At 50.9% G+C, this 23,901-nt stretch overlaps 1 protein-coding gene across 1 annotated transcript; it reads left to right on the top strand.

The window, feature by feature from the left end:
• The first annotated feature begins 7,457 nt into the window (after positions 1 to 7,457).
• On the top strand, positions 7,458 to 23,152 carry RAB4B (RAB4B, member RAS oncogene family). Its single transcript, XM_069746740.1, has 8 exons — positions 7,458 to 7,590; positions 9,595 to 9,675; positions 11,677 to 11,791; positions 12,374 to 12,436; positions 16,068 to 16,222; positions 17,687 to 17,782; positions 20,163 to 20,286; positions 22,349 to 23,152. Exons 1-7 carry the CDS (start codon positions 7,575 to 7,577, stop codon positions 20,276 to 20,278), a joined length of 642 nt encoding a protein of 213 aa, XP_069602841.1. The 5' UTR covers positions 7,458 to 7,574; the 3' UTR covers positions 20,279 to 20,286; positions 22,349 to 23,152.
• Positions 23,153 to 23,901: the final 749 nt, after the last annotated feature.

Genomic DNA, 23,901 nt, shown 5'->3' with positions numbered 1-23,901 from the left:
TTGTATCACTAAACTGTTCTAATCCTATTAAGTTGTACTAATTCTAAACTACCATGGATATTAAATTTGGGAAGAAAAAATACATGCTTTTTTTCAATAAAAATGCAGCAAAACCTGATACCTGCGATGTTTGCACTTCCCCATGGGTGAAAAAACGCTGCAAAAACGCTAAAAGAAGTGACAAGCGGCATTTTGCAGAAACCAAGGTACTGCACAAAATACAAGCTGTTTGCATGAGATTTCTGAAGTCTAAGACTTTGCCTGTACTGTAAAACAGCTGAAAATTTGCTTTAAAAAATGCAGAAAATACACAATGTGTGAACATAGCCTTACAGTGCGAACTCTGCACACTGTCAGGATTCTCCAGTGCAGGGAGCAGACGGTCATGTGATCACAAGTATATGATTTGCATATTTGGCGCCACATTCTGACTAGTCCAATAAGAGTTAACTGAGTGAGGCTGAGCACTTCTAGTCTCTAGTCAGCAAATCACATACGAAAATCCTGACAGCGCGCACTGTGAGATTTCACAAGTCTACTGCCAAGAGTGATTTCAGACTTTAGCCCCAAGCCTGGACAACCGCTTTAATCAGTCTGTTTTCCCCCTTTTTCTTTTTTACAAAATGCATTTCAACATTTTTAAAGGGGGTGTCCAGGCTTGTGGTTGAACTCTGCAGCCTCTCTGTTTGACTAGAGACCTGTAAACACTCATAACGTGCAGTGTGCACGCTCTCAGGATTCAGTGGCGCCGGGAGCTGGTAGGTGCGTGACCACAGGTATGCGATTTGCATACATACAATAACGTGCAAACTAGACGTTCCGGCCTTGCTCCATTCAATTGAATTGAGCGAGGCGGGACATGTCTAGTAAGACTGTATCTAGAAGTATGCAAACTGCATACTTGCAGCCACATGACCGCTCCGCTCCCGGAGAATCTTGACAGCGTGCGCAAACACAGAGTTACTGCTGAGCTGTGCCCCAAACCTGCACAACCCCTTTATTCTAGGGCTATGTGGTGACATGAAGTGCTGCATTGCAACATTGTTTTTAGTTGTGCAATAGACTGTTCCCATTGAAGTCTATGCAGACAGTCCAGTGGGGTTTGTACAATCATTGCTTTTATTTTCTATTCTGTTGCTGCCCGATATATAATCATGGCCAGGACTACAAAGCCCAGCCTGCTCTGCCACCATGCAATTACTGGGTGCCTAGAGTTTACTGGAAGCCGCCTGTGCTGCCACCATGCAATCACTGGGTGCCTAGAGTCTACTGGAAGTCGCCTGCGCTGCCACCATGCAATTACTGGGTGAGTAGAGTTTACTGGAAGCCACCTGCGCTGCCACCATGCAATCACTAGGTGCCTAGAGTTTACTGGAAACCGCCTGCGCTGCCACCATGCAATCGCTGGGTGCCTAGAGTCTACTGGAAGCCGCCTGCGCTGCCACCATGCAATCGCTGGGTGCCTAGAGTTTGCTGGAAGCCGCCTGCTCTGCCACCATGCAATCGCTGGGTGCTTAGCGTTTACTGGAAGCCGCCTGCGCTGCCACCATGCAATCGCTGGGTGCCTAGCGTTTACTGGAAGTCGCCCGCGCTGCCACCATGCAATCGCTGGGTGCCTACAATTTACTGGAAGCCGCCCGCGCTGCCACCATGCAATCGCTGGGTGCCTAGACTTTACTGGAAGCTGCCTGCGCTGCTACCATGCAATCACTGGGCGCCTAGAGATTACTGGAAGCCACCTGTGCTGCCACCATGCAATCACTGGGTGCCTAAAGTTTACTGGAAGCCTCCTGCGCTACCACCATGCAATCACTGGATGCCTAGCGTTCAGTGGAAGCCTCCTGCGCTGCCACCATGCAATCGCTGGGTGTCTAGAGTTTACTGGAAGCCGCCCGCGCTGCCACCATGCAATCGCTGGGTGCCTAGAGTTTACTGGAAGCCGCCTGCGCTGCCACCATGCAATCACTGGGTGCCTAGAGTTTACTGGAAGCCGCCCGCGCTGCCACCATGCAATCACTGGGTGCCTAGAGGTTACTGGAAGCCACCTGCGCTGCGACCATGCAATCACTGGGTGCCTAGAGGTTACTGGAAGCCGCCTGCGCTGCCACCATGCAATCACTGGGTGCCTAGAGTTTACTGGAAGCCGCCTGCGCTGCCACCATGCAATCGCTGGGTGCCTAGAGTTTACTGGAAGCCGCCCGCGCTGCCACCATGCAATCGCTGGGTGCCTAGAGTTTACTGGAAGCCGCCCGCGCTGCCACCATGCAATCACTGGGTGCCTAGAGGTTACTGGAAGCCGCCTGCGCTGCCACCATGCAATCACTGGGTGCCTAGAGTTTACTGGAAGCCGCCTGCGCTGCCACCATGCAATCACTGGGTGCCTAGAGGTTACTGGAAGCCGCCCGCGCTGCCACCATGCAATCACTGGGTGTCTAGAGTTTACTGGAAGTCGCCCGCGCTGCCACCATGCAATCACTGGGTGCCTAGAGTTTACTGGAAGCCGCCCGCGCTGCCACCATGCAATCACTGGGTGCCTAGAGTTTACTGGAAGCCGCCTGTGCTGCCACCATGTAATCACTGGGTGCCTAGAGGTTACTGGAAGCCGCCTGCGCTGCCACCATGTAATCACTGGGTGCCTAGAGGTTACTGGAAGCTGCCTGCGCTGCCACCATGCAATCACTGGGTGCCTAGAGGTTACTGGAAGCCGCCTGCGCTGCCACCATGTAATCACTGGGTGCCTAGAGGTTACTGGAAGCCGCCCGCGCTGCCACCATGCAATCACTGGGTGCCTAGAGGTTACTGGAAGCCGCCCGCGCTGCCACCATGCAATCACTGGGTGCCTAGAGGTTACTGGAAGCCGCCTGCGCTGCCACCATGTAATCACTGGGTGCCTAGAGGTTACTGGAAGCCGCCCGCGCTGCCACCATGCAATCACTGGGTGCCTAGAGGTTACTGGAAGCCGCCCGCGCTGCCACCATGCAATCACTGGGTGCCTAGAGGTTACTGGAAGCCGCCTGCGCTGCCACCATGCAATCACTGGGTGTCTAGAGTTTACTGGAAGTCGCCCGCGCTGCCACCATGCAATCACTGGGTGCCTAGAGTTTACTGGAAGCCGCCCGCGCTGCCACCATGCAATCACTGGGTGCCTAGAGGTTACTGGAAGCCGCCCGCGCTGCCACCATGTAATCACTGGGTGCCTAGAGGTTACTGGAAGCTGCCCGCGCTGCCACCATGCAATCACTGGGTGCCTAGAGGTTACTGGAAGCCGCCCGCGCTGCCACCATGTAATCACTGGGTGCCTAGAGGTTACTGGAAGCTGCCTGCGCTGCCACCATGCAATCACTGGGTGCCTAGAGGTTACTGGAAGCCGCCTGCGCTGCCACCATGTAATCACTGGGTGCCTAGAGGTTACTGGAAGCCGCCCGCGCTGCCACCATGCAATCACTGGGTGCCTAGAGGTTACTGGAAGCCGCCCGCGCTGCCACCATGCAATCACTGGGTGCCTAGAGGTTACTGGAAGCCGCCTGCGCTGCCACCATGTAATCACTGGGTGCCTAGAGGTTACTGGAAGCCGCCCGCGCTGCCACCATGCAATCACTGGGTGCCTAGAGGTTACTGGAAGCCGCCCGCGCTGCCACCATGCAATCACTGGGTGCCTAGAGGTTACTGGAAGCCGCCTGCGCTGCCACCATGCAATCACTGGGTGTCTAGAGTTTACTGGAAGCCGCCCGCGCTGCCACCATGCAATCACTGGGTGCCTAGAGGTTACTGGAAGCCGCCTGCGCTGCCACCATGCAATCACTGGGTGTCTAGAGTTTACTGGAAGCCGCCTGCGCTGCCACCATGCAATCGCTGGGTGCCTAGAGGTTACTGGAAGCCGCCTGTGCTGCCACCATGTAATCGCTGGGTGCCTAGAGGTTACTGGAAGCCGCCTGCGCTGCCACCATGCAATCGCTGGGTGCCTAGAGGTTACTGGAAGCCGCCTGCGCTGCCACCATGTAATCACTGGGTGCCTAGAGGTTACTGGAAGCCGCCTGCGCTGCCACCATGCAATCACTGGGTGCCTAGAGGTTACTGGAAGCCGCCTGCGCTGCCACCATGCAATCACTGGGTGCCTAGGTTACTGGAAGCCGCCTGTGCTGCCACCATGTAATCACTGGGTGCCTAGAGGTTACTGGAAGCCGCCTGCGCTGCCACCATGTAATCACTGGGTGCCTAGAGGTTACTGGAAGCTGCCTGCGCTGCCACCATGCAATCACTGGGTGCCTAGAGGTTACTGGAAGCCGCCTGCGCTGCCACCATGTAATCACTGGGTGCCTAGAGGTTACTGGAAGCCGCCCGCGCTGCCACCATGCAATCACTGGGTGCCTAGAGGTTACTGGAAGCCGCCCGCGCTGCCACCATGCAATCACTGGGTGCCTAGAGGTTACTGGAAGCCGCCTGCGCTGCCACCATGTAATCACTGGGTGCCTAGAGGTTACTGGAAGCCGCCCGCGCTGCCACCATGCAATCACTGGGTGCCTAGAGGTTACTGGAAGCCGCCCGCGCTGCCACCATGCAATCACTGGGTGCCTAGAGGTTACTGGAAGCCGCCTGCGCTGCCACCATGCAATCACTGGGTGTCTAGAGTTTACTGGAAGTCGCCCGCGCTGCCACCATGCAATCACTGGGTGCCTAGAGTTTACTGGAAGCCGCCCGCGCTGCCACCATGCAATCACTGGGTGCCTAGAGGTTACTGGAAGCCGCCCGCGCTGCCACCATGTAATCACTGGGTGCCTAGAGGTTACTGGAAGCCGCCCGCGCTGCCACCATGTAATCACTGGGTGCCTAGAGGTTACTGGAAGCCGCCCGCGCTGCCACCATGTAATCACTGGGTGCCTAGAGGTTACTGGAAGCCGCCCGCGCTGCCACCATGCAATCACTGGGTGCCTAGAGGTTACTGGAAGCCGCCCGCGCTGCCACCATGTAATCACTGGGTGCCTAGAGGTTACTGGAAGCTGCCCGCGCTGCCACCATGTAATCACTGGGTGCCTAGAGGTTACTGGAAGCTGCCCGCGCTGCCACCATGCAATCACTGGGTGCCTAGAGGTTACTGGAAGCCGCCCGCGCTGCCACCATGTAATCACTGGGTGCCTAGAGGTTACTGGAAGCTGCCTGCGCTGCCACCATGCAATCACTGGGTGCCTAGAGGTTACTGGAAGCCGCCTGCGCTGCCACCATGTAATCACTGGGTGCCTAGAGGTTACTGGAAGCCGCCCGCGCTGCCACCATGCAATCACTGGGTGCCTAGAGGTTACTGGAAGCCGCCCGCGCTGCCACCATGCAATCACTGGGTGCCTAGAGGTTACTGGAAGCCGCCTGCGCTGCCACCATGTAATCACTGGGTGCCTAGAGGTTACTGGAAGCCGCCCGCGCTGCCACCATGCAATCACTGGGTGCCTAGAGGTTACTGGAAGCCGCCCGCGCTGCCACCATGCAATCACTGGGTGCCTAGAGGTTACTGGAAGCCGCCTGCGCTGCCACCATGCAATCACTGGGTGCCTAGAGGTTACTGGAAGCCGCCTGCGCTGCCACCATGCAATCACTGGGTGTCTAGAGTTTACTGGAAGTCGCCCGCGCTGCCACCATGCAATCACTGGGTGCCTAGAGTTTACTGGAAGCCGCCCGCGCTGCCACCATGTAATCACTGGGTGTCTAGAGTTTACTGGAAGTCGCCCGCGCTGCCACCATGCAATCACTGGGTGTCTAGAGTTTACTGGAAGTCGCCCGCGCTGCCACCATGCAATCACTGGGTGCCTAGAGGTTACTGGAAGCCGCCTGCGCTGCCACCATGCAATCACTGGGTGCCTAGAGGTTACTGGAAGCCGCCCGCGCTGCCACCATGCAATCACTGGGTGCCTAGAGGTTACTGGAAGCCGCCCGCGCTGCCACCATGCAATCACTGGGTGCCTAGAGGTTACTGGAAGCCGCCTGCGCTGCCACCATGTAATCACTGGGTGCCTAGAGGTTACTGGAAGCCGCCCGCGCTGCCACCATGCAATCACTGGGTGCCTAGAGGTTACTGGAAGCCGCCCGCGCTGCCACCATGCAATCACTGGGTGCCTAGAGGTTACTGGAAGCCGCCTGCGCTGCCACCATGCAATCACTGGGTGCCTAGAGGTTACTGGAAGCCGCCTGCGCTGCCACCATGCAATCACTGGGTGTCTAGAGTTTACTGGAAGTCGCCCGCGCTGCCACCATGTAATCACTGGGTGCCTAGAGGTTACTGGAAGCCGCCCGCGCTGCCACCATGTAATCACTGGGTGTCTAGAGTTTACTGGAAGTCGCCCGCGCTGCCACCATGCAATCACTGGGTGCCTAGAGTTTACTGGAAGCCGCCCGCGCTGCCACCATGTAATCACTGGGTGTCTAGAGTTTACTGGAAGTCGCCCGCGCTGCCACCATGCAATCACTGGGTGCCTAGAGGTTACTGGAAGCCGCCTGCGCTGCCACCATGCAATCACTGGGTGCCTAGAGTTTACTGGAAGTCGCCCGCGCTGCCACCATGTAATCACTGGGTGCCTAGAGTTTACTGGAAGCCGCCCGCGCTGCCACCATGCAATCACTGGGTGCCTAGAGGTTACTGGAAGCCGCCTGCGCTGCCACCATGTAATCACTGGGTGCCTAGCGTTTACTGGAAGCCGCCCGCGCTGCCACCATGCAATCACTGGGTGCCTAGAGTTTACTGGAAGTCGCCCCGCTGCCACCATGTAATCACTGGGTGCCTAGAGGTTACTGGAAGCCGCCCCGCTGCCACCATGTAATCACTGGGTGCCTAGAGGTTACTGGAAGCCGCCCGCGCTGCCACCATGCAATCACTGGGTGCCTAGAGGTTACTGGAAGCCGCCCCGCTGCCACCATGCAATCACTGGGTGCCTAGAGGTTACTGGAAGCCGCCTGCGCTGCCACCATGTAATCACTGGGTGCCTAGAGGTTACTGGAAGCCGCCCCGCTGCCACCATGTAATCACTGGGTGCCTAGAGGTTACTGGAAGCCGCCCCGCTGCCACCATGCAATCACTGGGTGCCTAGAGGTTACTGGAAGCCGCCCGCGCTGCAATCTCTGTCCTATGGGGCCCATAACTACAAAGCATGAAACCAATGGCAGGATTCCCCCTTCTCCGCACTTGTACGTTTTGCTTTACGCGTTTTTCAGTACATTATGTAGTAAACTGAATGGAGGCATTGTGACTACAAACCGCCCTGCAATAAACAAGCCTGAGCCGAGCAGGAAATAACGCAGCTTGTCCCTGAGGGTAATGGCGGCACAGAACACACAGGGGCCGCTGACAGGAGACTGTGGTCGGCACCCGGGGAGGACGGCGGAGAAGACACTAGTGCGCACACCGCCCCCTCCAGGTAGATAGTGGTACAGCCGCGACTCCGCCCATGTACCGGGTACGCCCACGTGACTGGTCACATGGCCGGGACGTCATCAAAGGTCCTTTAGCTCAGTAAGAAAAGATAGAGGAAGAGGTGAAGCTGCAGTCCGGGCCCCGGGCCGGAGGAGGAGGAGAGGGCCCAGAGCGCGGAAACATGTCGGAGACATACGGTGAGGCCCGGGTCAGGGGAGGGAGGTGCCTCATGTCACGGTGCCGGGGAGATGTCTGATGGTGACACGGGGGGGGGGGGAGAGATGTCTGATGGTGACACGGGGGGGGGGAGGGGAGAGATGTCTGATGGTGACACGGGGGGGGAGAGGGGAGATGTCTGATGGTGACACGGGGGGGGGGGGAGAGATGTCTGATGGTGACACGGGGGGGGGGGAGGGGAGAGATGTCTGATGGTGACACGGGGGGGGGGAGAGATGTCTGATGGTGACACGGGGGGGGGGGAGAGATGTCTGATGGTGACACGGGGGGGGGGGGGAGAGATGTCTGATGGTGACACGGGGGGGGGGGGAGAGATGTCTGATGGTGACACGGGGGGGGGGGAGAGATGTCTGATGGTGACACGGGGGGGGGGGGAGAGATGTCTGATGGTGACACGGGGGGGGGGGGGAGAGATGTCTGATGGTGACACGGGGGGGGGGGGAGAGATGTCTGATGGTGACACGGGGGGGGGGGGAGAGATGTCTGATGGTGACACGGGGGGGGGGGGAGAGATGTCTGATGGTGACACGGGGGGGGGGGGGAGAGATGTCTGATGGTGACACGGGGGGGGGGGGAGAGATGTCTGATGGTGACACGGGGGGGGGGGAGAGATGTCTGATGGTGACACGGGGGGGAGAGATGTCTGATGGTGACACGGGGGGGAGAGATGTCTGATGATGACACGGGGGGGGGGGGAGAGATGTCTGATGGTGACACGGGGGGGGGGGGGAGATGTCTGATGGTGACACGGGGGGGGGGGGGAGATGTCTGATGGTGACACGGGGGGGGGGAGAGATGTCTGATGGTGACACGGGGGGGAGAGATGTCTGATGGTGACACGGGGGGGAGAGATGTCTGATGGTGACACGGGGGGGAGAGATGTCTGATGATGACACGGGGGGGGGGGAGAGATGTCTGATGGTGACACGGGGGGGGGGGAGATGTCTGATGGTGACACGGGGGGGGGGGGGAGATGTCTGATGGTGACACGGGGGGGGGGGGGAGATGTCTGATGGTGACACGGGGGGGAGATGTCTGATGGTGACACGGGGGGGGAGATGTCTGATGGTGACACGGGGGGGGAGATGTCTGATGGTGACACGGGGGGGGGAGATGTCTGATGGTGACACGGGGGGGGGGGAGATGTCTGATGGTGACACGGGGGGGGGGGAGATGTCTGATGGTGACACGGGGGGGGGGGAGATGTCTGATGGTGACACGGGGGGGGGGGAGATGTCTGATGGTGACACGGGGGGGGGGGAGATGTCTGATGGTGACACGGGGGGGGGGGAGATGTCTGATGGTGACACGGGGGGGGGGGAGATGTCTGATGGTGACACGGGGGGGGAGATGTCTGATGGTGACACGGGGGGGGGGGGAGAGATGTCTGATGGTGACACGGGGGGGGAGATGTGTGATGGGGGGGGGGGATGCTGCGATGTCTCGGTAGCCTCTGGCCTGTGGGGCCGTGTAATCAGCGCAGTCTCTTCAGCTCTGACTTGTGGTTTCCTGTCTGGTGGCCGCAGTGTGAGCGCTGTGCTGTGCCATCCTCCATCTTCCGGTGTGTGGCCTGTGATGATTCGGGCCTGTACTCCGCCATTGTGCTCCTTCTTCTGTCCTTGCCGTCTCTGCTTTGTGTACAGTTACTTTCTATATTACTTGCTGTTCTGTCCTCTGGAGCTGCGTTTACCGCCCTGCGGGGCTGAAATCCCCCAGATTTCTCGGTGTCTGTGCAGTAGTGACCGGACACTTCCATCGCGGGTCGCGGGTTCCTCTGTGCGGTACATGTCCATTATCCGCTGTGCTCAGGGGGGAGGGGGTGCTCACCACAGGCATGTTGACGGTTTCCACTATAAACCAGTCGGACCAGTGGCGGACCCTCCCAGCTGTTGACGCTCTTGGCTGCCGTACACATGGGGAAATGCTATTTATACAACTGACTTCATTATTAATGTTCATTCCAGATTTTCTCTTCAAGTTCCTGGTCATCGGCAGCGCAGGGACGGGGAAGTCCTGCCTCCTCCACCAGTTCATCGAGAGCAAGTGTGAGTAGTGGTCCTCGTCTGTGCCTGCTGGGGGACGTTGTCAGCGCAGATCCGGACGATGCAGACGAGGAATATATGGGGCAAGATCTCCCGTGATAGGACGTACTGGATGTCTTGTTGTGTGGGGTCCCACCGCTGAGACCACCACTCACTCAGCACCACTGAAGCTGCATAGGTTTAATAATGCAGAATGTTTAATAATCTGCGTCACGTTCTTTCCACACTGCCGACTTTAGAAAAAAAAGTGGTATTTACTCTACTTTTATTTTAAAAGCAATGAATTTTTTTGGGGGGAGCCGAGGTATCTCCTCCTGCACAAGCCGGACGTCAGTAGTGAGTGCAGCCGGGACAGCGCAGCGCCATCTATCATGTGGTGGCCGCTGCCAGGTACTGCAACTCAGTAAAGAGGATAATAGGTGATCTTAGCCATGTGCGGAGCTGAGCTCTTCTGCCTGTGGTCACGTTTCACATCTGACCGCCCCCCGGAGCTAATTGATGGAGGTGCTGGGTATCCAACCCCCTTCCATCTGATATTGATGACTTGTCCTGAGGATAGATAATAGAATGATAGAGTGTGAAGGGACCTCCTGGGTCATCTGGTCCAACCCCCTGCTCAAAGCAGGATTCACTAAATCATGATGTCTGTCCAGCCTCTGTGTGAAGACTTCCATTGAAGGAGAACTCACCACCTCTCGTGGCCGCCTGTTCCACTCATTGATCCCCCTCACTGTCAAAGTTTTTTCTAATATCTAATCCCATTGCTGCTAATCTTTCCTTGTGCAAATGAGAATAAAGCTGATCCTTCTACAATGTGACAGCCCTTGAGATATTTGTAGCTATTAAGTCTCCTCTCGGTCTTCTTTTTTTGCAAGCTAAACATTCCCAAATCCCGCAACCGTTCCTCATAGGACATGGTTTGCAGACCGGTCAAAATCCTGGTCGCTCTTCTCTGAACTTGCTCCAGTTTGTTGATGTGTTTATTAAAATATGCCAAAAACTGGATCCAGTATTCCAGATGAGGTCTGACCGAAGAGGAGTAGAGGGCAGTAATGACTTCACGTGATCTAGACTGTGTGCTTCTGTTAATACATCCCAGAATTGTATTTGCCTTTTTTGCTGCTGCATCACACTGTTGACTCATGTGCAGTCTGTGATCTATTAGTATACCCAAGTCTTTTTCACATGTGCTGTTGCTTAGCCCTATTCCTCCCATTCTGTATATGCTTTTTTTCATTTTTATTGCCCAGATGTAGTACTTTGCATTTGTCCCCATTAAAAACCATTCTGTTAGTTGCTGCCCACTGCTCCAGTTTATTTATATCTGTGTGAATCCTTTCTCTAGTATTAGCTATCCCTCCTAGCTTTGTGTCATCAGCAAATTTAATCAGTGTATCCTCAATTCCTTCATCTAAATCATTGATAAAGATGTTGAACAATACAGGGTCCAGGACAGAACCCTGTGGTACCGCACTTGAGACATTCTGCCAACTGGATGCGCAGCCATTTATGACCACTCTTTGGGTCCAATCACTAAGCCAGTTATGAATCCACCTAACAGTTACCTTGTCCATTCCATACTTTATCAATATAAAAGTAATGGAAAACCCCTTTTATAAATTTGCCCCAGAGTGTAACTGTGATCACAATGGCATAGTCGGGATATAGCGTGTAGTCACAAGATAGGCGATAACTGTATGATTGATGGAGACCTGACCTTTGGGACCATCATCAATCCTGAAACCGGTAGGGGTCCTAAGGTCGGCTGAATGCAGCGTATCTGTATATGCGCCATTCACTTCTGTGAGACTAATGGAAAAAAATGTCTTCCCGTAGAAGTGAATGCAGCCGTCACACATGTGCTACAATGGGACCCCCATCCTCACAATCAGCGATTATACACTTGTGCTCTGAATTGTGGATAAATGTATTTAATGCGATAACCCCCTGGGACCCCCGTACACCAGTCATTGTTCTCTTTATGTTTTTTTTTTTGCCTTCTAGTTAAGCAAGACTCTAATCACACGATCGGAGTGGAGTTCGGCTCCAGGATTGTCAACGTGGGGGGTAAATCGGTGAAGCTGCAGATCTGGGATACTGCCGGACAGGAGAGATTTAGGTCAGTGTAATGTGACCCCCGATAAAACCGCGGACTTCAGAAGCCAGAGTCCTGACCGATCCGTAGGGTTTTCTGCAGGAGATGCCTTTCTTAAAGGAGTATTCCAGTCTTATAACGTGACGGTGTAACTCTAGTATACGCCATATGGGGTCGGACGTCTCTGACCCTGGGAATGAGTTTCAGCACAGATTCTTAGCTCTGGATTTGCTTTTCTGTCCTCCCTACTTATTGGCATGACGTGCAGGAAGCGGACGCCGGCCATATTCACTTTCATGGAGCTGTTCTGCCGTTCTTGTGACCGGTGTCACCGAGTAGGGAGGTCAGAGAAGGGGACGCAGCCCTACATCACAGCCGCCTCCTTTTATTTACGGGGTCTGCAGAGGCTTGAACATGACTGGTCGTAAAATAATTGCATGTCTTGGTGATATTCTACATGGGCATATCCCTTTAAATATCAATTTTATTTTTTGCTTGATCTTTTCTGCAAATTATTTAATATATTTTTGGGATCTTCCATTATTGTACTCTGATACTTGTGTTCCCGGCTGATTTTTTTTTTTTTTTGCTTCTTTCTTTTATCAGGTCAGTTACTCGCAGTTACTACAGAGGAGCAGCGGGGGCGCTCTTAGTCTATGACATTGCAAGGTGAGTCTACCGGTGAGCACTGCCGCCAGTCTGCAATTACCTGGGTGTAGACTTACTGGTAAACCTATTAACCAGTTCAGCTCTGTGAATGCTGAACCTTTAGGATTTTTTTTTTTTTTTTTCAATGTATTTGTTTTACAGTTATACGGTAACTTGTTTGTTGGCTCCCGGTTTGATTTATTTTTTTGGTCTTAGTGTAGGTTCTATTTGTTATCATGTTTCTATGAGTACTGGTACGTTCTACGACGAGAGTGGGCTCATGAGCTGAGCCCACTCCACACTGGGCCGGCGCTCTCTGTATTATACAGCCAGCGACTGCCACTGATGGCAGCGATCATGGGGAGACGTGGGGTTGCCTTTGCAGAAGTGGACCTACTTAAGGCCCCCGTCACTGCCATCTGGGTGCTCCTATAAGGCTGGGCTCCAGAGGAGAGGAGTAGGTAATATACACTGCACTAAAACAATAATGTAACATTTTAATTAAAAAAATGAATAAATCAACCCCTCCTTTTTCCCAGTTCAAAAATAGAAAAATAAATCCTAAAACCTGATCTATCAAAATATAAACCTAATTAACCCATAAGGAAAATTCCATAAAAAATAAATAAATAAATACATATAAATGCCAGAATTACCATGTTTCTCATTATATTTTTTTTTTTTTTTTTGTGGTTGCACTGGGATCACCGTAATTGTACCGATCTGGAGAATCGTGTTGTCAGGTCATTGGAAGCTTCAACTTGTCCCACCAAAAAAAAAAAAAAAAAAAAGCCCACATGGGTGTTGATGGAAAAATTAAAAATAGTAATGACTCTTGGAAGAAGAGAGGGGAAAAAAAACAAAAACCAGTCTGTAGGGGATTGTCACTTTTTTTTTTTTTTTTTTTATAGTTTCATAGAGCTGTGCATAAAGAACAGAAGGGGTGAAGCATTTGCCTGCTTGATCCTTTTGCCAACTTAATCCCTTGGGTGAATGCATATTGGCATGGATTTGGGGGCAGGATTTAAAGGGGTTGTTCAGTGAATTGAAATAATGATCGATGTAGTACTCAATCCTGACCGGCAGACCAAATCCCCCCCACCCACACACATCCACCCAAGAGATGAGTAACCTGACCGACAGACCTCCCCTTCCCCCCCCCCCCCCCCCCCAAGAGATGAGGATCATGAGCGGCCGATTTCTTGAGGGCCTCCCCCAGTGATGAGGATGATCCTGACCGGCAGATTTACAAAGAGATGAGGACCCTGACCGGCAGAAACCCCCCAGGAGATGAGGATCCTGACTAGCAGACCCTACTCCCCCAAGAGATGAGGATCCTGACTAGCAGACCCTACTCCCCCAAGAGATGAGGATCCTGACTAGCAGACCCTACTCCCCCAAGATCCTGGGTGGCAGACCCTACCCTTCCCCTCCCTCAAGAGGCTAGGATCCTGACTGGCAGACCCTCCCCCCTCAAAAGACGAGGATCCTGGGCGGCAGACCCCCTCCCCCTCTTCCCCCCTTCAAGGGACTGGGATCCTGACCGGCAGACCCCCCCCCCCCCCCCCCCTCAAGAGACGAGGATCCTAGGTGGCAGAACCCTGCCCTCCCCTCCCCCCCCCCCCCCCCCATTCACCACGAGGTGAGGTTCCTCAACGGCAGATCCTCCCCCTTCACCCCCCGAGAGATGGGGATCCTGACCGGCAGACCCTACTCCCCCAAGAGATCAGGATCCTGAGTGGCTTATTTCCCCCCACAGTGATGAGGATGATCCTGACTGGCAGATTTTTAAGGAGCCGAGGACCCTGGCCGGCAGAAACCCCCCCCCCCCCTCTCAAGAGGCTAGGATCCTGACCGGCAGACCCTCCCCCTCAAGAGACGAGGATCCTGGGCGGCAGACCCTCTTCCCCCCCCCCCCTCCCCCTTCAAGGGACTGGGATCCTGACCGGCAGACCCCCCCCCCCCCCCCCCTCAAGAGACGAGGATCCTAGGTGGCAGACCCTACCATCCCCCCCCATTCACCACAAGGTGAGGTTCCTCACCGGCAGATCCTCCCCCTTCACCCCCCAAGATATGAGGATCGTGACCAGCAGACCCTACTCCCCCAAGAGATCAGGATCCTGAGTGGCTTATTTCCCCCCACAGTGATGAGGATGATCCTGACTGGCAGATTTTCAAAGAGCTGAGGACCATGACCGGCAGAAACCCCCCCCCCCCCCCCCACCTCGTCCCCTCTCAAGAGGCTAGGATCCTGACCGGCAGACCCTCCCCCTCAAGAGACTAGGATCCCGACCGGCAGACCCTCCCCCTCAAGAGACGAGAATCCTAAGTGGCAGACCCTACCCCCCTAGGAGATGAGGATCGGATCCTGACTGGTAGAGCCTCACGACCCCCCCATTTCCCCCCCCCCTTCCCATTCACCACGAGGTGAGGTTCCTCACCGGCAGATTCGCCCCCCAAGAGATGGGGATCCTGACCGGCAGACCCTACTCCCCCAAGAGATGAGGATTGTGAAAGGCAGACACCCTCATCCTCAAAGAGATCTGGATCCTGACCAGCAGTCCCGTCCCATCACCCCCGTACCCCGCCAATAGACCAGGCAGACATCCCACACCAAGAGATGATCGCGGACGGCTGCCCTAATGTCCTAACTTTGAGTTTCCAGACTCGCCCATGAACAATAATGGCCCCTGCATGTCTCTGCCCCTGTGCCAGGCTCCTGCATTGCTGCGTGCCCTCAGATATCTTCTTATCTGCACACAAGGCTGCTGTTAGACCGGTCTGGAGCCGCGGCGGAAGGTTTCATCATGGCCCAGAATGAAAGTTAATAATTAACCATTGTCGATCCAGTTCTGAGAAGTCGGCGTGTGACCTCCGCTGGGCTCCTGTCAGTACGATTCCATCTGTGCTTTATCTAAGAACGTGGCCTCTTACCAAAGCAAAGGTCATGGCGGACCAGGACGGCAGCGATTTCTCCAGCCCCGATGACTGTGGTTTATAAATGGAGATCTCTGCTTTTGGTGGTTTTATTTCCAGCTCTTCCTGTACTAGATCTGAGGACTCTGGGTCGGGTCTGTGCACCGTAAAGCACCTCGGTACCGCTGGACGGACACTGTGCGCCGTGTAAACTCGTCATTATCAGCGTAGTACGGAGAACAATTATTATTAAGCCTTCTTAAATATCATTGCACCCGACGAACAAGCTTTTTCCTCGCTCATCAGACGTTGGCGGCCTGTTCAGACGGTCTATAATTGGGAACGAGCGTTTCTACTCCGGCTCGTTTGAATGGGCCATTTGATGGAGGATCAAGAACTTTGCATCAAAATCCTACATGTAAATGGAGCAAGTGTGACCAGTGCAGCATCCACGATCTATGGGGCGGAGGTCTCGCATATGCACTACTGCTGGCCCATAGAAGTGAATGGACTGATGGTCCCCATCACAAAGGCTAGTACAAAAAATGAATTGGGGCGCCCGTCTCCTTGCGCTGAATATTCAGTCTCCACTAGGGGGCCTCCTTGCGCTGTGGAGGAAATCTTCTGATTGTGGCGCCCTCCCTGACGGCCGGCGGGTTATTTCACGTTTAATAAACTGCAGATTTTAGCATTTACAGACTGATATCCTGTGTTTTTGTTTTTTTGATTCTTGCAGCCGAGAGAGTTACAACTCCTTGACCAACTGGCTCACCGATGCGCGGACGCTGGCCAGTCCCAACATTATCATTATTTTATGCGGTAACAAGAAGGACTTGGATGCCGACCGAGAGGTGACGTTTTTAGAGGCATCGCGCTTCGCCCAGGAAAATGGTAAGAATATTAACCCCTTTAACGACTCATGACACATCTATATGTCATCTGCTCCGGTGGTGAGCCCTCATCTTTCCCTGATCTGATCAGCTGTCATGGGCCCCTAACGGTCGCGGGTGGAATTGCGATCTACCCGCGGCTGTTAACATGTTAAATGCTGCTGTCAATCTCTTGCACTGGAAGTGCGTCACAAACCTCACCCATCGACGCCCCTGTCATGTGATCGTGGGGCGCCGATCTGTGGGCATGATGACTGGGGGTCTGCAGGAGACCCCCATGCTTGTCATTGCAGATCTGCTATGCGTGCCGCCCATGGCCGGCGTTCATAGGAGATGATTAGTTCTGCTACACATAGCGTGGCTGAAGCTAGTTGTGCTGCATCGGAACAACACTGGACGCGATTTTCAAAGAAACCGGTATCCCTCGTGCGGCATGCAGCTCATCTGATCCCGTGGCAGCGTACTTTCCTGACCCAGAAGTCACGCCACGTGGGTGCAAAGATGGGTTATTCTCTGACGTTTCCATTTGAGGAAGGATCCCAATGAAAATGAATATAAATCAATGTTGGTTCATTAACTGTAATCAGGTTTGTTAGATCACATTAAAATAATTTTGGGAATAAAAATAGTTAAAAACTGAACATGACGCGTTTCAACTCTTCTGAGCCTTCATCAGGTATATAAAAGACACAGCACAGGAAAGGTTTTTATATATCGCATCCTTGTTTTTGGTTCTCTCTCTCGTATGGGACCCAATCTTCATGATCAATACTGTGACCAATCACGGAGAGGGGGGTCTCGCTAAAGATGAGTAACTCTAATGGGTCCGATGTTTACGTGCATAAGAATAAATAAATCGTGTTTTATAAAAATAAAAAAAAAAGATGTAAATGGAGTCTATTTCATTATCATTGACCAGGCGTTATTGATCTCTATCCTTCCGCGACGTATCCTAGATATCCCATGTCACTTGTTTGTGTGTAGGCAATCCCAACAACGACGAGTAGTTAAGATCTGTGTTGAATTCGCTACCTATTCGCCTACACCTCGTATTTCCTAGTGTCACGGGGGTTACTGGTGGATCCTACCTCTAGTCCCACGAAAAAAACAAACCCATTCCTCTTGAGATTGGGGAGTGATAATTTAGTCCCCACGTTTGGACGAGTGAGCTAACAAACCCGATTGTGATCACAGTTAATAAACCAACATACTTGTATTACTTTTCATTGGGATCCTTCCTCAAGCAAAAGTGCCATCAGAGACTTACCCGTTTATGTAAGCACTGTAGGTTTTCTAGGTATTGTAGTGCCCCCCCCCCCCCCCCCATAATAATCCAACGGCGGTGCTAATCCTTGCGCCCACTGTCTTCTGGCAGGCTGACTTTGTCGTGTGTTTATGCAATTAAGTTGTCAACAGTGAGCTAAATCCCAATGCAAAATGTTTTAACTAAGTTTGTTCTCTGCAGAACTCATGTTCCTAGAAACAAGTGCACTGACCGGAGAGAATGTGGAGGAAGCTTTCTTAAAGTGTGCCCGGACAATATTAAGTAAAATAGATTCAGGTAAGTGAGAGTCTACAGGCAGGAGAAGGGTATTTGCAATTAAAAAAAAAAAAAAAAAAATCCCTGTAACCCCCTTCCCCAACTGCAGTTCTAAAAGTTGACCTTTACTCACCCGTCCCGGGTCCAGTGCTGAAACTCCTTCGCATCTCATGGGTCTAATATTGTCTGCAGCGCTGTGGCAAATTAGTGATATCAACGGCCCTACCTGTGTAGACAGGATGCCCCACCCTGAGCAGCTGAAATCGCTAATTGGCTGCAGCGCTGTCAAAGTCAACACACCAGGAGACTGCTGTATGCACATCATGTAGGAGACACTGAGACTGCTGTATATACATCACATTGGATGTGCAGAAACTGCCATTATATACAAGTGCTTTTCACAAAATTAGAATATCATCAAAAAGTTAATTTATTTCAGTTCTTCAATACAAAAAGTGTATAGAGTCATTACAAACAGGGTGATCTATTTCACGATTTTATTTCTGTTAATGTTGATGATTATGGCTTACAGCCAATGAAAACCCAAAAGTCATTATCTCAGTAAATTAGAATAATTAAAAAAAAAACCCTGCAAAGGCTTCCTAAGCGTTTAAAATGGTCCCTTAGTCTGTTTCACAATCATGGGGAAGACTGCTGACTTGACAGATGTTCAGAAAGCAGTCACTGACACACTCCTCAAGGTAAGTAAATTTTGCATTTCATTTGGAAATCGAGGTCCCAGAGTCTGGCGGAAGGGTGGAGAGGCCACAATCCAAGGTGCTGGAGGTCTAGTGTGAAGTTTCCACAATCAGTGATGGTTTGGGGAGCCATGTCATCTGCTGGTGTAGGTCCGCTGTGTTTTATCAAGACCAAAGTCAGCTCAGCCGTCTACCAGGAGATTTTAGAGCACTTCATGCTTCCCTCTGCCGACAAGCTTTTTGGAGATGGAAATGTCATTCTCCAGCAGGACTTGGCTCCTGTCCACACTACCAAAAGTACCAATACCTGATTTACAAACAACAGTATCACTGTGCTTGATTGGCAGCAAACTCGCCTGACCTTAACCCCATAGAGAATCTATGGGGTATTGTCAAGAGGAAGATGAGAGACACCAGACCCAACAATGCAGACGAGCTGAAGGCTGCTGTCAAAGCAACCTGGGCTTCCGTAACACCTCAGCAGCGCCACAGACTGATCGCCTCCATGCCACGCCGCATTGATGCAGAAGGAGCCCTGACCAAGTATTGAGAGCATTTACTGAACATACATTTCAGTAGGCCAGCATTTCAGATTTTAAAATCATTTTTCAATCTGGTATTATAAAGTATTCTAATTTACTGAGATAATGACTTTGGAGTTTTCATTGGCTGTAAGCCATAATCATCAACATTAACATATATTAACACTTGGAACAGATCACTCTGTTTGTAATGACTCTATACAATATATGAGTTTCACTTTTTGTATTGAAGAACTGAAATAAATTAACTTTATGATGATCTAATTTTGTGAGAAGCACCTGTACATTACATAGGAGACACTGAGACTGGTGTATACATCACGTAGATACAACTGACTGTTGTATGAATCACATAGGAGACACTGAGACTGCTGCATATACATCACACAGGAGACACTGAGGCTGCTACATATACATCACACAGGCGACGCCGAGCCTGCTGCATATACATCACACAGGAGACGCCGAGCCTGCTGCATATGCATCACACAGGAGACGCCGAGACTGCTGCATATACATCACTTTGGCATTATGGGAAATGTAGTTCAGCATTAGGAGAACCTTTTCAGAGGAGAAGCAGGAATTAAGGTGGCAGATATGGTTCATCAACTTAAACGGACGTACACAAGCTAAACCCATAAACCTGTACAATATTCTTTAGTATCAGCCTGTGCTGTACTGTATAGGAATACACATCGCTAGAGTGCTCTTATTCGTCAGACAACCCCTTTAATAATATATGATGAGTGACTTCTAGTAGGGTGCTGCAGGTCTGTGATCCGGTGTGAGTATTGCAGCGGTCACTTCTCGGACCCTCTGTTTGGATTCTGCGCTCAGATATTTTCGTCATGGTATAACTAATCCATAAATCCCAGTGCATCGCCCCGTGGAGTGCGGAGTGACGTCAGTCCGTCACAGGAGCCATGTCCTCACTAATCCTGCTAATCCAGAAACGTCATGTTCCTATTTCTGCCGTGCAGTGTATGTGCGTACATGGAGGCATACACTGCGGGGTATTACCAGTAGCTGAAGGACCCCGGACCACCATGTGCATGCATGTTGTGTAAGGTGGTGTGCTATAAAGCCAGTATCTAATCGTTTTGGCCTTTCCACCACACTCCTACTTATCTTTGCCTCTGACGTTCCCTCTCATTATTTTAGGTGAGCTGGATCCTGAGAGGATGGGATCTGGGATCCAGTACGGTGAAGCCTCGCCGCGGCATGCAAAGCACACGCACGGGACACAGCTACAGAACCGGCAGCAATGCAACTGTTAATGATGAAGGTAAATTTCTAGTCCGCCCGTCCCTAAGAAGCGGCGACGTAGAAGTAAATCAAGAAGAGGTTCTATTGCCAGGCAGAGTTGTCATGGGGACTCAAATCACCAAACACATTGAGGGCCCCCATCTTAAGATATTAATGTATATTATGACTTAAAGGGAAATGCCCATCTTAAGAAGCACTGGCGCACCCGCGGTATATATCATTACGATCAATGGGGGTCTGATCTCTGCAACCCCTACTGCACTAATAATAAAGGGCCTGCAGAGCTATACCTGCACTGCAGCCCTTTAATTTTCAGTGTTGGTGGAGGGTCCTTTTCTAAAGAAGCCCCCTGACCATTCTGCCGTGCGGGGAAAATTATCCAGCCCCATTCACTGGAATGAAGCGGCTCATCATTTCCCTGCCAAAAACCAGAAACGGGGCTACACTACTGGGGGATACCAGTGTCGGACCCCCAGTGATTATAATGGCATATGTGAGCGATATGTCATCACGTTATACCCCTTTAAATCTACAAGTCTCAATTATTAAACTACACGTGCCAGGAGGCATCAGACTTCCACTTTAAGGCTTTAGACTTAAAGGGGTACTCCAACTCTGGGGATTGTTTTTTTTTTTTTTTACTTAAATTCATGTATTTCTGGCTTAATTTTTTTGCAATTGGGCTTCACTACAAATTTTGCACTGGTTTGCTCTTAAAGGCTCCATATTTCCCTGTGCATTCAACATTGATGTGGTCTGTGGTCATAAGTCAGCAACAAGCGCTCAGATAAGGACATAACAAAGTGCTATACATTTTCCCAGAACGAGCTCACTGATTGATTCCCAGTTAACCCATTCTACAGCCAGCAATACAGTACAATGCAGAAGCTAAAGTTGGCGAAAGGTGCAAAAATTTTTAATAAAACCCATTCATGGCCCGCAGGAGATCCCTTAGATGGCATTGCCATTGCCCCGTGGCCGGCGTTCATAGCAGATGGGTAGCAGAAGTGATCAGAAGATGGCAGCTTGCAAACTCTTGAAGCCAGTAAAAAGTGTAAACATGAAAAAAACAAAAATCAAATTGCTCCCATTTTGCCAAATTCAAAATAAAACCATTAAAAACCCCACATATTTGGTGTCACCGCTCTCAGAAATGTCCAATCTATCAAAATATAATAAGAATTCTTCCGATTGGTCAACGGCATTTTTTTTTTGGTCGCCGCAACATTGCAATAATAGGCGATAAAAAGATTGTACCTAACTTAAAATGGTATCAATAAAAATATCAGCACGGCGCACAAAAAATAAGCCCTCACTAAGACCCACATTACAAAAATTGGAGTCACTACAAGTCTCAGAAAATGGCGCCATATGTGGTTTTTTTTTTTTTTTTTCCTTAAACAAACTTTTGGATTTTATTCTCACCACCGAAATAAAAAAAAACAAAAACCTAGACATGTTTGGTGTCTGCAAACTCGTAATGAACTGGAGAATCATAATGGCTGGTCAGTTTTTGCATTTAGTGAACATGGTAAAAAAAAACAAAACTGTGGGATTGCACTTTATTTTATTTTTTTTTTTTTTGCAATTTTACCGCACTTGGAATTTTTTTTCGTGTTTACCAGTACACTATACGGTAGAATCAATGCTGTTGTTCAAAAGTACAACTCGCCCAGAAAAAAGCCATCATATGGCTATATTGACAGACGAATAAAAAAAAAAGCAATGGCTCTGGGGAGAAGGGGATTGAAAAACGGGGGGGGAGGGATAGCCTGGTTGTGAAGGGGTTAATCCAAAAGTACATGCATTTGGATTTTAAAAAAAAAAAAAAAGTCCCCAAAGCTGGAGAGTCATGTCGGGTAGGAGAGGAAGGGCTGCCGGATGCTTCCGATGCCAGGAATGGACGGAGGTAAAAGCGCTGGAATCCGCCGCCATTAGTGGAGGAGGTTTTATGGAGGGCGAGTGACGGGTCGTAGCGGGGGATGCGAGTAGGTTGGAAGGTTTTACATGGGAGACGTGAAAGTTTCAGGAAATATTGAGAAGTAAATTTTGATTCTATCTTTTTTTTTTCTTTTCTGCAGCCATCTGCCTGTGAATCTTTTCCCGAGGAGAAGCACTAGACTGCACGCGCCCCTGACTATATTGCACTTGTATAAGAGGATAACCCACCTGTTTGCCCCTCTGCCCTCGTGTTTAGAAGCCCCCTATGACGGCCAGTGTCCTGAAACGGCTCCCTAAACGCAGCCCAAACATTGGCGAACCCCCCGCCCCCCATGTGTCCTCCATATACTTTTATCCAAAGGAGAGGAACATCCTGAAAATATGCCAAAGGGAGTTGTGTAATTGTGAATGACCTGAGCCCGTGCCCATTCTGCTCGCCCCTTTCCATTATACCCAGGCGCCATTCAATATTCTCATCCCACAACGCTTCGCTGCTGAAAAAAAAAAATGTGATTATTCTCCTCTTTTGCCATAATCTATATTTTATAAGAACGGTTCTTAATACAACCGAGACTTGTCTCGCACACCTCGCCGGCTGGAAAACGGTTAATTTATTTCTACTCCAGCTCAACATGTATGTGTTATGCCTTTGTTTTTGTTCCCTCTAGTCTCCTGTAAATTATCAATTTGTTTCTTTAATGAAAAAAAAATGTTTTCCACGTCTCCAGATTATCATTTTTTTATTTTTTTTTTTTTTTTATTTTTTTTTTTAAATTTTCACAATTCCGTCGATTAGTCCAATGTATGCCATAGACGTCCTCTATAGTAATGCCTGGGATGGAAGGAAGTAAATATGATACTGTTACATATGTTTCTCAATAGAGCGAGATATATATATATATATTACACACAAGATGTATTAAATAAAAGCTCTGTGATATTTAGCCTGTGTGGGATTGAAAATATTACACTCTCCCGGTTCACTGTATAAATGGCCACCTTATTAGAAACACCGGCCCTTTTATGACTGCTGCTTTCCTGTATGGAAATTAAGCAGATGACCCCCGGAGTGCGGTCGGAAATCAAACGATTGGTTTCTGCTGGAATCCAGAAAATCGAGTGAATTACAGCAAGACGTAATCACTGGTGCTATACTGGCCACTCAGTATTTTGAAATCTGTCAACTGCGAGGGGTTTTCTGATACAACAGTGTTGGTAGTATATTGAGTATGGTGCAGTGTGTCATGGTTCCACCCCTCAGTGTGTCTGGGATGCAGTTACTGACATCTCAGCCATCCAGTTTGGTACAGGGGTGTGCTGAAACTGTCAGCATTTTGACAGCTCAGTCGTCCAGTCTGGTGCAGGTTCGTGCTGAGCTGTCAGTGTGTAGATTAGCAGCTCTGCCGTCCAATCTGAGGGAGGCACTGGTTGTCTCCAGGTGTTTATTGTCCCAGATGAATGCCAGATTACTTAACTCGCAGACCTATACCAGACATACATTCAGCCACTGTGTGATATCTCTCTCTGTGCCTTGCCTTCTGTTTGTAGATCTTTTGTTGCCCGACCTTGGAACTCATTCTGACCTTCCGTCTTGTTTAACCCCTTCTGCTCTAATCTTATATTTTCTCCTGGTGTTCTAACCTCGGAACGTTACCCGACTATGCCTTTTGCCTCTTCCTTCTGTTTATGACAT

The sequence above is a fragment of the Ranitomeya imitator genome, chromosome 2 (genome assembly GCF_032444005.1).
Source record: "Ranitomeya imitator isolate aRanImi1 chromosome 2, aRanImi1.pri, whole genome shotgun sequence".
Taxonomy (NCBI): Eukaryota; Metazoa; Chordata; class Amphibia; order Anura; family Dendrobatidae; genus Ranitomeya; species Ranitomeya imitator.
The sequence above is the reverse complement of the archived record's forward strand: the minus strand, read 5'-3'. Positions and strand labels throughout refer to the sequence as shown.

What these genes read in the sequence shown, in the direction of transcription:
- RAB4B (XM_069746740.1), top strand. An exon ending in GCGCTTCGCCCAGGAAAATG is followed by an intron (nt 16,223 to 17,686) that starts GTAAGAATATTA and finishes TGTTCTCTGCAG; the next exon opens with AACTCATGTTCCTAGAAACA. An exon ending in ATTAAGTAAAATAGATTCAG is followed by an intron (nt 17,783 to 20,162) that starts GTAAGTGAGAGT and finishes TCATTATTTTAG; the next exon opens with GTGAGCTGGATCCTGAGAGG.